At 47.8% G+C, this 14,593-nt stretch overlaps 1 protein-coding gene across 7 annotated transcripts in view; it reads right to left on the minus strand.

Annotated features, from left to right (window-relative positions):
• HORMAD2 (HORMA domain containing 2) overlaps positions 1-14,593 on the minus strand; it is a 107,831-nt gene that overhangs the window by 10,566 nt on the left and 82,672 nt on the right. For 2 of the 7 annotated variants that reach the window (XM_073313619.1, XM_073313622.1), the window contains one exon: positions 8,304-10,853. In XM_073313619.1, the coding sequence (XP_073169720.1) occupies positions 10,815-10,853 (39 nt within the window). In that variant the 3' untranslated portion in view covers positions 8,304-10,814. Of the gene's footprint in view, positions 1-8,303; positions 10,854-14,593 lie in introns of those variants that run through there. The other 5 variants (XR_012155162.1, XR_012155166.1, XR_012155164.1 and 2 more) reach the window with 5 other exon arrangements.

Below are 14,593 nucleotides of genomic sequence, written 5' to 3' on the forward strand. Positions count from 1 at the left end.
AGGGACCACAGCTTCCAGTCCCTTTCCACAGAGATTACCTAAGGGCCTGGAAGGCACAGAGGGCTGGAAGTGAGTTATGGAGCCTGTCATTGCTTCGTCATCTTAGAACTGGCAAAGAGTGCGGCTCTCACAGCACTTTGTGACCCCTTTGAAAGGGAACATCCACATGTCAGAAACCACCCTGCAAACCCTGGCAGCAAGCCTCTGAGCCTGGGGCTACAGACCGGGCTCACGCTGCAGTGTTACAAATAGTGGTGGAGATGCCCCGGCTTGGGCTGGAGTTCAGGCTCAGAAACGAACCCACCGTACCGGGCTCCAGAGCCGGAGCTCTGCCCGATCCGGAACGTCTCCTTCGCTACTCTTAGTGCTGCAGCATCCGCCCCACAAGCCTGAGCTGTAGGCCCATCATGGGCGGCAGCCGTCATAGGCTGGGGGAGGCTGTGCCTCCCCAAACAGCCTGGCATGGCCCTGCCGATGCTCTGCTCCCAGGCCTCCTACTGCAATTCCCAGCACTCTTCCCTGGCCCAGGCTGGCTGGGGCGGGCAGCCTGCCGCCGGGACTCGGGGTGACTGGCGCTGGGGCCTGGGCCGTGCTGGGACCACTCAGCACTCCAGGGCTGGGGGCGCGGCTGCCATGCTGTCTGCGGTCCGGGGCTGGAGGTGCTGGGACTGTGCTGCCTGGCGCTCCAGGGCTGGGACGCTCAGGGGGCCCAGGGCTGGGGGCCGCAGTGGGGGTGCTCTGGACTCTTTTGGGGGAGGGGAAGGGCTTTGGGCAGAAGGGGAGGTACCGGGGCCTAGCCTCCCTCAATGTCCGGGTTCCCAGCGGCCACCCATGAGGGCCAGTTCTGAGACTTGCTGCCAGGGGGGTTTGACGTGTAATTGTACCCTTACAGGCTTAAGTCCAGCTTCTGGAAGGCAGATGCCCACATCCCACCTGACATTAAATTGATCCTTGTTGCTAGTTTCGCAGGTGAGATTAGGAATGAATGTGTCCCAGAGACTCAGCGATCAGACGCTTTGGTGCTGAATACAAACCCAGACAGACAGAACTCACTCCCAGCCCCTACAGTTCATTCCCCAGATTAGGGTTGAGCCCGATTGTTGCATTGTCACCGTACCTGCTCAGTGAAGGAGAAAAGGATTTCCAGTGGTGTCAATTCAGCTATTTCTTGGGGTGAGGGAGAGATTCCACTCCCTGTTTCCATGCCCTGCCCCACTGGGAACCCTGTCCTGTCCTCACTTGTGCCCCTCTCCTGCTGCAGGGACACGAGTCTCCCCTCTCTTCCCAACATAGTGCTAGCATGGGGTGCTGCCAGGAGGAGCTGGGTTCTCGGCAGACTCCCCTGCACTCTGCTGCACAGGAACAGATTCCCTGTGTGCTAATTACAGCTCCATTTGGCCCAGCCAGCCTCCCCCTGGGCAGAGGGGCAGCCCGCCAAATCTGAGTGTTGCTGCAACCCTGTGCACCAGGTCACAATGCCACTTGCTAAAATTTGGCCTTGCCGCCCACTGTCTGTACGGAGGGGCAGCTAGGTCACATTCCAGTGGCATTGCGACCATGCAGCCAGAGCCAGCAGCAGCTGCATTTAAAAGTGTTCAGGCCGTGGGCCGGCCCCCTGGTTCTGTGGCCTGTGAAACTTTGAGCAATTGCAAAACCCGGGGGGGGGAGGGGGGGCGGGCATTCACCCTCCCCATCCCCCATGATTACCACCCCTGCTTTGGTCCCGCAAGTGGCCTGTCTGCTACCTTTCACCATCACTAAAGTTCACTCCTCCTTAAAAAGGAAATCAGATGTGTGTGTGAGGTTGGGGACAAATGGGGCCAACTCTGGGAACAGAACATTCTGCTTCATCTTATGCCCTGAGTCAGCAACAATATCCTACGTTATCATCATCAACAGCAGCACCACAATCAGATAAAGTATCTGATCACAGCATGCAGTTATCTTGGCCTTGGCTGAAAAGAGAAAATGCAGAAACTTCTGCTACTGTCTCAGTAGCTTTTTGCCTCTGATGGGGCAGCATTAATAAGAACCGACTCTGCACAGAGGCTCTCAGCTATGCTGCATTTGAAGAGCAGGCCCTAGAAAGAGCAGAAGAGATCCAGAATGATCAAACGCACAGCAATAGCCCCAGTTTTACTCATTAACAAGGTCTTAACGTGATTGGCCTAAGGTCACCCAGCAGGTCATTCGCTGAGCTGAGAAGAGAATTAAGGTCTGCCGAGTCCCAGTCCACTCTAGCTACTATGCCACAGTGAAACCTCACGCAACTTTCTCTGGCATAAAATCTTGCTTAAATGTATCCGATGAAGTGAGCTGTAGCTCACGAAAGCTTATGCTCAAATAAATTGGTTAGTTTCTAAGGTGCCACAAGTCCTCCTTTTCTTTTTGCTTAAAAACTGTAGCCCAAAATGTACCACACAGTTAAATGAAACAGCTACAAAGTTGGAACTGCTCACTTTGTAAAGTTAATCATACTTAAGGCTGTGCAAGCCCTTTGCAGGGCCTTAAATGTGACTTGCAAGGGAGAAAATAATGGTGTTTTATCCTATTTTTCTTCCACATCATGGTGAAAGAAGGCCTGAATTAGTTTTTAATTTTTTTTACCTTAAAAATCTCTGGAATTTCTATTCTAATTTTCTCTGTTTGCGTTGGAGGTCTCCGTGGATAACTAGAGAATTTGAGTGGGTGCTTTCTCAGGGCAAAGATACTGAATCTTTCACTGAGTTCTTTTCTCCCAGCTGTTTGCCAGGTGTACGAGTTAAAAAGGTGTTAACAAAAAACAAAACAAACAGAAAAATTGTAAACTGTCTGATACCAAGGCCCATATTTTCAAAGGTATCTAGGTGCCCAAATCCCATGCGACCAAGGATCAGAGCCCAAATCTCTTCCCCCTCCTAATGAACCAAGTTTAACTTCGCTGGGATTGTAGTGTCATAATCCCTACTGATTTTTCATCCTTCCCTCTGCTGATACTCACACCTTCTTGTCAACTGTTGGAAATGGCCGACAAAAGTAATCAACTGTTGAGAACAGGCCATTTCCACCTTAATTGAATTGGCCTCATTAGCACTGACCCCCCACTCGGTAAGGCAACTCCCATTTTTTCCATATACATACTGCTTACCGACAGCTTTCAGAGTAGCAGCCGTGTTAGTCTGTATTCACAAAAAGGAAAGGAGTCCTTGTGGCACCTTAGAGACTAACGTATTTATTTGAGCATCCGATGAAGTGAGCTGTAGCTCAGGAAAGCTCATGCTCCAATAAATTGGTTAGTCTCTAAGGCGCCACAAGGACTCCTCCTTGTTTTTGCTGATACAGACTAACACGGCTGCCACTCTGAACTGATACTCTGACAAAACAAGATCAAACCACCAAAGCCAACTTTCCAGGCTTTCTGTATCAATCATAAAGAAGCAAAGAAAGAGGAGAGAGAAAAATGATGAGTCATTTCAGAAGAGGTTTGAAAACAGCAGCAAAGTCAAGATGCTTGAGAGCAGATGCCAAGAGCAGCGGCTGTGATGACGGCATGAAAGGTCAACAGAAGGTCAGTGCTAGACCAGGGAAAGGGGAGTAAAGTGAAAATATGGACTTGATTCAACTCTTACTTACTCAGGTGTAAATGAGGAGTAACCCCACCATTGTCAAATTCACACTGGTGCAGCCCTTTGTGTGGACTTGCCTATTCTGGTTTAAGGGCAATGTGACCAGGTTTGCCTCTGCAGCGCCCCCTTGTGACCTATTTTGGCATGACTCAGCCAGCCACAGGTCTTTGCTGGTAGGGTCTCTTGCAAGGCCCAGCGCAGCATTGTTTGAGCCCTCCAGCCCAGTCCCTTCTGGAGTATTAATGTCCACAGAAATCTGGACAAACCGCCACTCAAACAAGGTCTTCTAAGGAACTTTTGGCAGGATGCCCCCTTCTAGAAGGGCTTTACAGAACCAGTACTTTGACTGGCTGCCAGGGTCTGGGTCAATCCCTTCCCCAGGAGGCTTGTCCACCCAGCAAACGGTCACAGCCTCTGTGCAAACAGGCTTCTGCAGAGCTCTGTTCTCATCCCTGCTTCACCCTGAACTGGGCTAGGTCTCGTCCTTCGCTGCAGGTGTAGCAGGGTGGGTCCTCAGGCTCTCATTAACCCTCTCCGTGCCAGTGTGGAGCCCTGACTGCCCCGTCACACGCAATTTAAGTTTAGCTTAAACATGTTCCCAGTGGATTTAAGTTAAACTGAACTAAGTCTGGTTTTAGGGAAATAAGAGCATCATAGAATCTCAGGGTTGGAAGGGACCTCAGGAGGTCATCTAGTCCCATCCCCTGCTCAAAGCAGGACCAATCCCCAATTTTTGCCCCAGATCCCTAAATATCCCCCTCAAGGATTGAACTCACAAGCCTGGGTTTCACAAGCCAATGCTCAAACCACCAAGCTATCCCTCCCCTGTCTCCACACAGCCCTTTGTATTGGTTTCATTATGTTAGTTTTAAACACACACCTGTGGTTAAGCTGGCACCCTGTCATGTAGGCAAGCCCTTTGCATCATTTTCTAGCTCTACCAAGGAACACAGTCAGAAAATTAGCTGGGAAGGTGAAGGCTTCAAGAGCAAGAAAGAAAAGAAAGTGGAGGTAAGAAGTCTCTTCCTAGAGACAAAGGCAATGAAATAGTCATGGCCAAGATCTAATCTCCCTTTTGGTATTTTTCATACAATTTCATTTCTGTAAAGTCTCCATCTGCCTTTGCTGTGATCACTGATGCTGATACACAAAGTTTGCAGCAGAGTGGCATATCAAGGGTAGCGATGGAGGAACCAGCTGCTGGAGTTCCATCTTCCTTTGAAGCAGACTGGGACTTTGAAGCTGGAGGAAGAGTTCGCCTGGTACAAAGATTGGCTTTCATCTACAAGTCAGAGTTCAAGTACCCTTCCCACAACCTGTCAACTCCTTACCCTGTAGATTTCCCATTCCATGCTACTGGCTCCAAGCTTCATTGCAAACCAAGCGCAAGGCCTTGTCTGCACTAACAAACAGAAATGTTTGTAGTCAAACCAAACTGGTTTAAGCACCAATAGTTAAGTGCATTCACACTAGCCATGCTGAATCAGTGTCAGTTTTGAGCCTTGCCATGCTGGTGGTATCCAGAATCGCTTCAGCTGCAATCTGGGTACCTGTCCCACCAGTTTCCCAGCCAGTCTCCCAGAAGCAATGCATTATGGGAGATTTCAAAAGGCCACTGGTGTGCTCGGAGAGGATGAATTGAACTATATCAGCTTGTCTGTGTCTGCACTGGCCCTACATTAGTTCAGACTGAAGCAGCTCAGCTTTAACTGGCTATTGAAAGATCTTTGGGCATATATTTGTGGGTTCTAGGGGCTTCACTGGATTCATTTTTTTAGGGTAGACCAGGCCCAAGGGTTGGACCCTTAATTTCCACTAGTAAAATCCTATTCAGTTATTTTCATAATAGACAAAGTTCTTTTCCCACATATTTTTCAACAGTTAAATTTAGCCCAGATGGTTTCTTCTGCTCAGTTCTTAGGCTGGTGTTTCCACAGGACAGCAGGTGTCTAATGAATACAATGTGTGACCATCTGGGAGCAAGGCAAAGCCATGGTGGGAGCAGAGATGAAGCAGGGATTGGGCCAAATCCATCCCTCTCTTGACTTCATCAGTGTTACACCCAAGGTGAATTTGGACCAGTGTTTTCCTCCAGAAGGAGCTATTATTACAGATACTGTGGGCCACCCTGCCTTGTTAGAGATGAAGTCGCAGAACATTCTGGGCTTCAGGCTGCGTTAGGTCAGCCCAGCTTTGTAACCAGGCCATTTACAATGTGAGGAGGTTTTGACTGTTCATTTCCTTGCCTGGACATTCTGCCAACCCTGCACTCAGAACATGACGACACAGATCCTGGAGCCAGCTGGAAACTGGGCCAGTCCCCAATGTAAATTAGAGCAGCCTCAGAGCTGTTCTAATTTACCCCAGCTACCAATAGCCCTGAAGGGGTCACTCTAGGGATCACAGGGAATAGGGACATCCTGGCCTTACCCCTGCACCGGAGACAAGAGGGGTGAAAAACAATAACAGAAAATGCAGAAATGGGAGAAGTGATAGCTTGTGAATAGGGGGGATGTGATATATCTTGACTTCAGTAAGCCTTGTGATACTGTCTCGCATGACCTTCTCATAAAGAAACTAGGGAAATACAACCTAGACAGAGCTACTATAAGGTGGCTGCATAACTGGTTGGAAAACTGTTCCCAGAGATTTCAGAGTAGCAGCTGTGTTAGTCTGCATCCGTAAAAAGAAAAGGAGTACTTGTGGCACCTTGGAGACTAACAAATTTATTTTGAGCATGAGCTTTCGTGAGCTACAGCTCACTTCATCGGATGCAACTGCAGCTCACGAAAGCTTATGCTCAAATAAATTTGTTAGTCTCTAAGGTGCCATAAATCCTCCTTTTCTTGTTCCCAGAGAGTTATCAGTGGTTCACAGTCATGCTGGAAGGGCATAACGAGTGAGGTCCCACAGAGATCGGTTTTGGGTCTGGTTCTGTTCAATATCTTCATCAATGATTTAGATGATGGCATAGAGAGTACACTTATAAAGTTTGTGGATGATACCAAGATGGGAGGGGTTGAAAAAGCTTTGGATGATAGGATTAAAATTCAAAATGATCTGGACAAACTGAAGAAATGGTCTGAAGTAAATAGGCTGAAATTCAATAAGGACAAATGCAAAGTACTCCACTTAGGAATTGGGAATTGGTCCTGCTTTGAGCAGGGGGTTGGACTAGATGACCTTCTGGGGTCCCTTCCAACCCTGAAATTCTATGATTCTAGGAAGGAACAATCAGTTGCATGCATACAAAATGGGAAATGACTGCCTAGGAAGGAGTACTGCGGAAAGAGATCTGGGGCTCACAAGGTAAATATGAGTCTATATAATAAGCAGGGGGGGGGGGGGGAAAGAGCTTGATTCACAGCCCAGAGCAGCTAGTAACAGCATCCTTACAACGATGACCTCTCTGCTGTGCAGTGAAATCATGACCTCATTGAAGTCGATGGGAGTGGTTCTACTGGACTTCAGCGTGGCCAGGGTTGCACCCAACCCTGAAACATTACAGCAAGTGCAACACTACAGGACTGTGCGGTTCCATCTGGGACTCTTGGAGCAGCTGGCAAAGAAGGATCCACACAGGCTCCCCTTGCAAGTGGCAAAGCAGATGCCTCATTTCACAGCTGGCAATATTATGGCACCTCTCGCTCCTAGCTAGAATTGCTCACCATACAATGAGGCTCTTTCATGAATAATTTTCAAAAATGTGCATTTTTTGACCATTTTTCCACAACAAATTCCAAAATAGTCCCATTTTTCAATGCAAAAAAATGAATCCCCCTTTTTTCTCATTCCCCCCACCCTTCTCTGACTTTTCCCCTCCTTTTTTGCCTCTTTCCAGTGGAAAAATGGGTGGGGAAAGAACCCCAGAAAAAATTTTCAGGTTTGATTTTTTGGGGGTCAAAATAACAGAAAATTTTAACAGGACAATTTTTCATTTTTGTAAAAAGGTTGGTTTTTTTGTTGACAAAAGTTTCAAACACAAAATTGATCAGTTGCATTCCTAGTGAACCATCCATCAAGACTGGGAGGCTCCGAAGAGAAGTGGGGGTGTCCCTCCACACCTAGAGGGTGCTAGAGGGGAGAAAAGACTGAGTGATCCCAAAAGGGCTACCCACATCCAAATTATAGTATAGAATATCAGGGTTGGAAGAGACCTCAGGAGGTCATCTAGTCCAACCCCCTGCTCAAAGCAGGACCAATCCCCAACTAAATCATCCCAGCCAGGGCTTTGTCAAGCCGGACCTTAAAAACCTCTAAGGAAGGAGATTCCACCACCTCCCTAGGTAACGCATTCCAGTGCTTCACCACCCTCCTAGTGAAATAGTGTTTCCTAATATCCAACCTAAACCTCTCCCACTGCAACTTGAGACAATTGCCCCTTGTTCTGTCATCGGCCACCACTGAGAACAGCCAGGCTCCATCCCCTCTGGACTCCCCGCTGCACCCCACACCCTTCAGGAAATTGAAGGCTGCTATCAAATCCCCCCTCACTCTTCTTTTCTGCAGACTAAATAAGCCCAGTTCCCTCAGCCTCTCCTCGTAAGTCATGTGCCCCAGCCCCCTAGTCATTTTTGTTGCCCTCTGCTGGACTCTCTCCAATTTGTCCACATCCCTTCTGTAGTGGGGGGCCCAAAACTGGACACAGTACTGCAGATTGTACTAGAAACACTGAAGCAAAGAAAACCTTGGACCAACGAGCCATGTTTAATTTCAATCACAAAAGGGAAAAATGTGAGTTTGAATATGCTGACAGCATTTCTCAGACCCATGAAGGAATAATCATTTATGCTGTCTGTGCATGTTTCTTTGTGCCTACACGCATGTGGGCATGGGCATCTGCTTATGATTGTGTGCGTGCATAGGTGTGTGCATGTGTGTGCATGTCAGTACATGTGTGTGCATGTGTGTGGATGTCTGTGCATGTGTGTGCATGTCAGTGCCTGCATGTGTCTACGTGGACATGTCTGTGGTTGCATGTTTCTGTGTGTATTTGTGTGTGCAGATGTCCCCGCACTTCAGAGCTTTGACTCTTGCTTTTGATTTCTAAGAGGCAGAGGAGATGTTTGGCAGCTGTTTCTTGACACCTGCCCTCAGTGCAGCCTCCAGCCAGACAGTAACCACAACCCTGATGATCTAGCAGACGCTTCCCTCAGGGCTTTCCAATGGTGTTGCTAGTTTCTTAGAAACAAATGATATATTAACAGTAATAAATGTCACAAGAGCAACAACTGGCTTTACATGTGTCTGGGAAAACTCCCCCTCCAGAGGCATTTTCAGGAGAGGGTGGTTATAAGCAATGTGCAAACATGCAGGGGAAGCCGACACAAGGGAAAGGTGGTGCAGACAAAGGAACAATGCACAATAGAAATGGGCCAAATCCCCTGGTAGGGTTTGGCCAGGCACTCACAGCAATTTAGGTGGGCAGTGGCAGAAGGGGGCAGTCGCTGGCACAAATCTGGCAGAGGGTTGGGCGGACGCTGGCAGAGACTCAGGCCAGCAATAGCCAAGTAGATCACACCTTTCTTACAGCAGAGGATCCACGTGAGCAGAGACGAAAGGAAAGGAATCAATCAACTTCCAGTATTCCAACACAGGGCCATAACCAGCAGGGCCTGCCTCAATCTGTGAGAAAGCCAGTGTTGCAGGTGCTATGAGCAAGGGATAGAGACGCTAATCATTCTTTTGGCCATTGACTTCAAAATGTCTGCTCATGACAACAAACGAGGAAGGCAGCCAGGGAGACAAAACATACCGAGGGTGTGTCATTGGAAATGACAAAATTTTGTTTCAAACCACAATATGAATCTATCATCCATACCCCTCTATTTCCCCCCACACTCATCTAGATTCATAGATACTAAGGTCAGAAGGGACCATTATGATCATCTAGTCTGACCTCACAACGCAGGCCACAGAATCTCACCCACCCACCCCTGCGAAAAACCTCTCACCTATGTCTGTGCTACTGAAGTCCTCAAATCGTGGTTTAAAAGTGCCAAGAATCCTCCAGCAAGTGACCCATGCCCCATGCTACAGAGGAAGGGGAAAAACCTCCAGGGCCTCTTCCAATCTGCCCTGGAGGAAAATTCCTTCCCGACCCCAAATATGGCAATCAGCTAAACCCTGAGCATATGGGCAAGATTCACCAGCCAGATACCCAGGAAAGAATTTTCTGTAGTAATTCAGATCCCACCCCACCAGATCCCATCCCATCCCAATGATCTTGTCATTCCTCATGCTGCTTCCTCCCACATCCGTGCAGATGAGATTCCCTGATCTTTGTACTCCTCTGGGCCACTGGAAGAACATTTGTGCTCAAGGAGCTCGCATCATAGGAGATACTTTGTATGTTGAGGCTCTATCCTTCATCACTGTAGTACGTGAGCACCTCCGGTTAAAATTGAACAGTCCCCTCTCTCTTTCCTACCAGCAAGGTACAGGCCTATGGCTTTAAATCAGTGAGAACGGGGACATTATTAAGCAAAAGCTTGGCAAATAAGTAGGTTTCAACCCTTGCAATATGAAATTGGGGAAGGCTGTAGACCTCATTGTGTATGTCTGCACTGCAAAAAAACAAACCACCACCCAAAACACAATCCCCCCACAAAATCACAGCAGAGTCTCAGATGCCAGGTTGACTAACTGGAGCTTGCAGGGCTCACACTACTAGTCAGGGATGTCTTAGCAGCATCCAGAGGGGTCTGGCTCTATCAGTGGCAGCCCGCATGCGGACCAGCATGGTGCTTGGCACAGCTCCTTACCTGAAGGCAAAGCAGGGAAAACAAGAGAGCAGGGCACATTTTAGTTCCTACCCCTGACTCACTCCCATTCGAACGATCAGCAATTTGCCTAAAGCTTCCTCCCCTCACCCACCCTCTGTGCGACAAGGTCACCCCTGGGTGTGGATGTGGAGCTGCAGCTTCCTTGCCTCGGAGCAAAAGGGGACAGAAACATAGTTGCTGGGCTCTCAGCAGGGTGCGTGGCTGAGAGTAGCTCTGCCCCCGCGGAGAGGAAGTGCCAATAGCCTAGTCTAGAGGGACTTTCATAGAGCAGAAGGGGTGTAAGGGACAGGATGGTCTGGCCCCCTATGTGTAGCAGAGAGTTGTTTTTTGACCACAGCCTCAGAAACCCCCAATGGTTGAATGCTCCTTCTGGATATTCACGGGAAGGCCTTGCATCTTCTTCGCTCAAACATGCACAGTGGCGTCAAGTTTGTTTCAGAGTCGCAGCGGAGTTAGTCTGTATCTGCAAAAAGAAAAGGAGGACTTGTGGCACCTCAGAGACTAACAAATTTATTTGAGCATAAGCTTTTGTGAGCTACAGCTCACTTCATCAGCTGCATACAGTGGAAAATACACAGTGGGGAGATTTTATATACAGAGAACATGAAACAATGGGTGTTACCATACAGACTGTAAGGAGAGTGATCAGGTAAGGTGAGCTATTACCAGCAGGAGAGGAAAAAAACCTTTTGTAGTGATAATCAAGGTGGGCCATTTCCAGCAGTTGACAAGAACGTCTGAGGAACAGTGAGGGTGTGTGTGTGTGTGTGTGTAGAATAAACATGGAGAAATAGTTTTACTTTGTGTAATGACCCATCCACTCCCAGTCTCTATTCAAGCCTAAGTTAATTGTATCCAGTTTGCAAATTAATTCCAATTCAGCAGTCTCTCGCTGGAGTCTGTTTTTGAAGTTTTTTTGCTGAAAAATTGCTACTTTTAGGTCTGCAATCGAGTGACCAAAGAGATTGAAGTGTTCTCCAACTGGTTTTTGAATGTTAGAATTCTTGACGTCTGATTTGTGTCCATTTATTCCAGTTTAAGTTTATTTCAGACTCTGAAGTAGCCAGTGGGGTCCGACAGTGAGTCTTACACTGAAGCATAGTGCATCCAGGTCAAGTTACCAGCACCTTCCTGACACTGGAGGTTTTTAAATACAGGTTGGACAAACCCATCTCAGGTTACAAGGTCCTGCCTCAATGTAGGGGGGTGGGACTCTATGACCTTGCAGAGTTCCTTCCAGGCTGATGTTTCTATGATATAGAGTGATGCCTCTATTGGAGCAGTTCAGCTGGAAGTCTTTTTGCTTCCAGCAATGTGATTCGTACAACAATACCATAGAACAGCTCTACTGGCTGGATTCTTCCCCCCCGAGCAAACGGTTTGGTTTTGGCAGTGCCGGATGTTTCCTGGGCTCCTGAGAACAATTTTTTGGGAAGGGATATTAAACTGCCTGCTCGAGGGCTTAAGCTGATCTCTAACTATTAGAGCTCAGGATGAAACCAAGCGTGGAGGCAGATTACCCCACATCTGCTACTGTGGGGTTCCTCTGGCAGATTTGGTACTGGCCACTGTCAGGGTCAGACTAATGGACCTTGAGTTGGATCTACCCCAGCAGTTCCTATATTCCCTTTTTAATTTCCTAATTGGCCTCGGAGGAAATTTTCCTCCAAGAACAGACTTGCCTTGCCCAATCCAGCATCCTTCCCCTGCTTTAGAATTTACTCTTACTCAGCAGTTATCAAGGACTTCCTTGTCTTCTAAATAGCGCTTTGTCTCACAGCAGAGCCCAGAGCTGGCTGGGCCTCACTCCCCTCCCACAAGGAGGGGAGTGCTCTTTGCAAAGAGTTGCCTAGTCATGTGCTTTCTTTGATTGCAGCAGAGGTGCGTTCCTTGGGTGTGGGAACAGGCGAAATAGCCGGCGGGTCCTTGGAGGTCAAGGAGCCTTTCGCCCCCGCCCCTCCTTCTCCTGTCCAAGTAGGCCAGTCCAGCTCCTTCATATTTTATACCTAGCAGTCTAAATTCTGGTCCCACTGAAGTCAATCACAACATTCTCATCTGGCTTCAATCAAACCAGAAGTGTATTACAACGCTGCTGCGAGCAGGTCTTGGGAAAAAAAAAAAGTTACCAGATACCCACAGACCTAGCTAAAGGAGTAGCCCTGCTAGCCAGCAGTTGATAGGAAAGAAGAAGCTGGGAACCCAACAAGGTCCAGGGCAATGCTAATGAAATGCCCACGCTCAGTTGCTGAGAAGGGGGAAGGTGCTGGGATTCCTGCAAAGGCACTGTCTTTTGCATCAGCCTCTGATGTCAGATAAGTTTGATGCCCCCACTCCTGTTGGCCAGTGCTAATGAAAGAAAGAGGAGCTAAGCCAGGTTGGGGGAAAAAAAAATTACCCCAGAAAATTTCAAGTTTTTGTTGAAAAATCCCAAACCAATAGATGTAAGATTCTGATACGTCACTATGGTGCCTCATGGGAGTTGTAGTTCAGATGTCTCATGTCCCATTCTCCTCTATGGTCTCAACTCCTTGGTTGGACTGCATTGCCCATGATGCATCACGGTCTCCTCGGTTGGTGGGAGGAGGTATTGCATCATGGCAGTGCTGTATAATGGGAGATGTTGTGTGAACAGGAAGCCCTGCTCATAACAGAGAATGGGGATCATGCGACAACTATAATGCCCATGAGGATCTATGACGACATATCACATTCTAAATATTTTGGGCTTCAGTTCTTAAAAAAAAAAAAAAAAAAAATTCACAACCTGCCTCTTCCCAGTATCTAAGGCAGCCTGGGGGTCATGGGAAGCATCATTCCCCCCTTCCCTCCCCCCAAAGTCTGGGGCACAAAGCTGGAAGTTATGGGACTTGCAGCTGGGTGGGGACTGCTGCAGGGGTGGAGCATTCAGCCGCTAACGCAGTGTTTTTCAATCAGTGTTTTGCAGAGCCTTCAGGCTTAGGCAGCCATGAAGGTCACACAGTAAGTGAATGCCAGGCCAGTTACAAGCCCTGTCTCCCTCCTAGTTTCTAGCCACTGATGCCTCCCTGCACTGTCCATGTGCCTGATTAATCCTTTTCCACCACACTTTGCTTGCAAAGCTCTTCATACCATACAAAGTTTTTTCAACACGCATGTTCACTTGTTCCTCATTATATTATGTGCCAAGTGGGATCTTTTCTCAACTCCCCAGCAGTTCTTTCCCACACTCAGAGCTCTCAAGGCAACTGTGAAACAGGTAAGTTGCTTTATTTCTGGGGCTAGGCAGAGAGATGGTGGCCTATCCGTACTCCATGTGGAATGCTGTATGTATTGAGGGATGTATATGGATCAACTCTTTACGCTCCACTCTTATGAAACCCAAGGAAAATACCCTCTGTTTCTCAAAGGACTGCAGAAGTACTGAGCGTCAGCGAAATTTTCATCTCCAGTGAGATTAGCTAGTGATGCATAAACATTTGTTTGACTTCCGGTCTGACCCATCTGGTCTATCTACTCCAGTATCCTATCTCTAACAGTGGCCAGCACCAGAAGCTTCAGAGAAAAGATACAAGCAGCTCACAGGAAAATGTGGGCTAATCTGCACCACATTTAGGTCCCTGCAGCTCTTGCAAATATATAAGAGAGTCCACTGATGGAGAAAGGTGCGGATATTAAAATAGCATGGCCTAGTGGTTAGGGAGGAAGATTAGGACTCAGGAAACAATGGTTCAATTCCTGGTTCTAACTCCAGTTTGTTGAGTGACTTTGGGCAAGTCCCTTCCCCACACCTTAGTTTCCCCTTCTGCAAAATGAGACAAAGTGCTTTGAAAACTACAGGTGATATAGGGGCTAGGTATTATTATTACAAAAGCTCTACAGCAGGAATTCCTTTTGCTTATTCTGCAACTGTTTTGTCACTCTTTGTGACCGGTCCAGATTTGAAATGCAGCCAGAATATACAACAGAGATTCAGACTAAAGATAAGAGACAGTGCAGACCAGAATTGTGCCCTATAAATAGAAATGCTGCCTTCAAAGAAAGGAATCACATCTTTCCAGAGCCCATGTCACAAGGCTCTCCTGGTATTTTAATGGTAGATTAAATTCTAAACAGGGTTATGTTAGTACAAACTCCAGACAAGTTTCCAACAGAACACTAAAGATGGGGTTCTATTCTTGGGCCCATCACTGATGGGATGTATGATCTCAGGCAAGTCACTGCCTG

This window comes from Lepidochelys kempii, chromosome 15, assembly GCF_965140265.1.
Source record: "Lepidochelys kempii isolate rLepKem1 chromosome 15, rLepKem1.hap2, whole genome shotgun sequence".
NCBI classification, from domain to species: Eukaryota; Metazoa; Chordata; order Testudines; family Cheloniidae; genus Lepidochelys; species Lepidochelys kempii.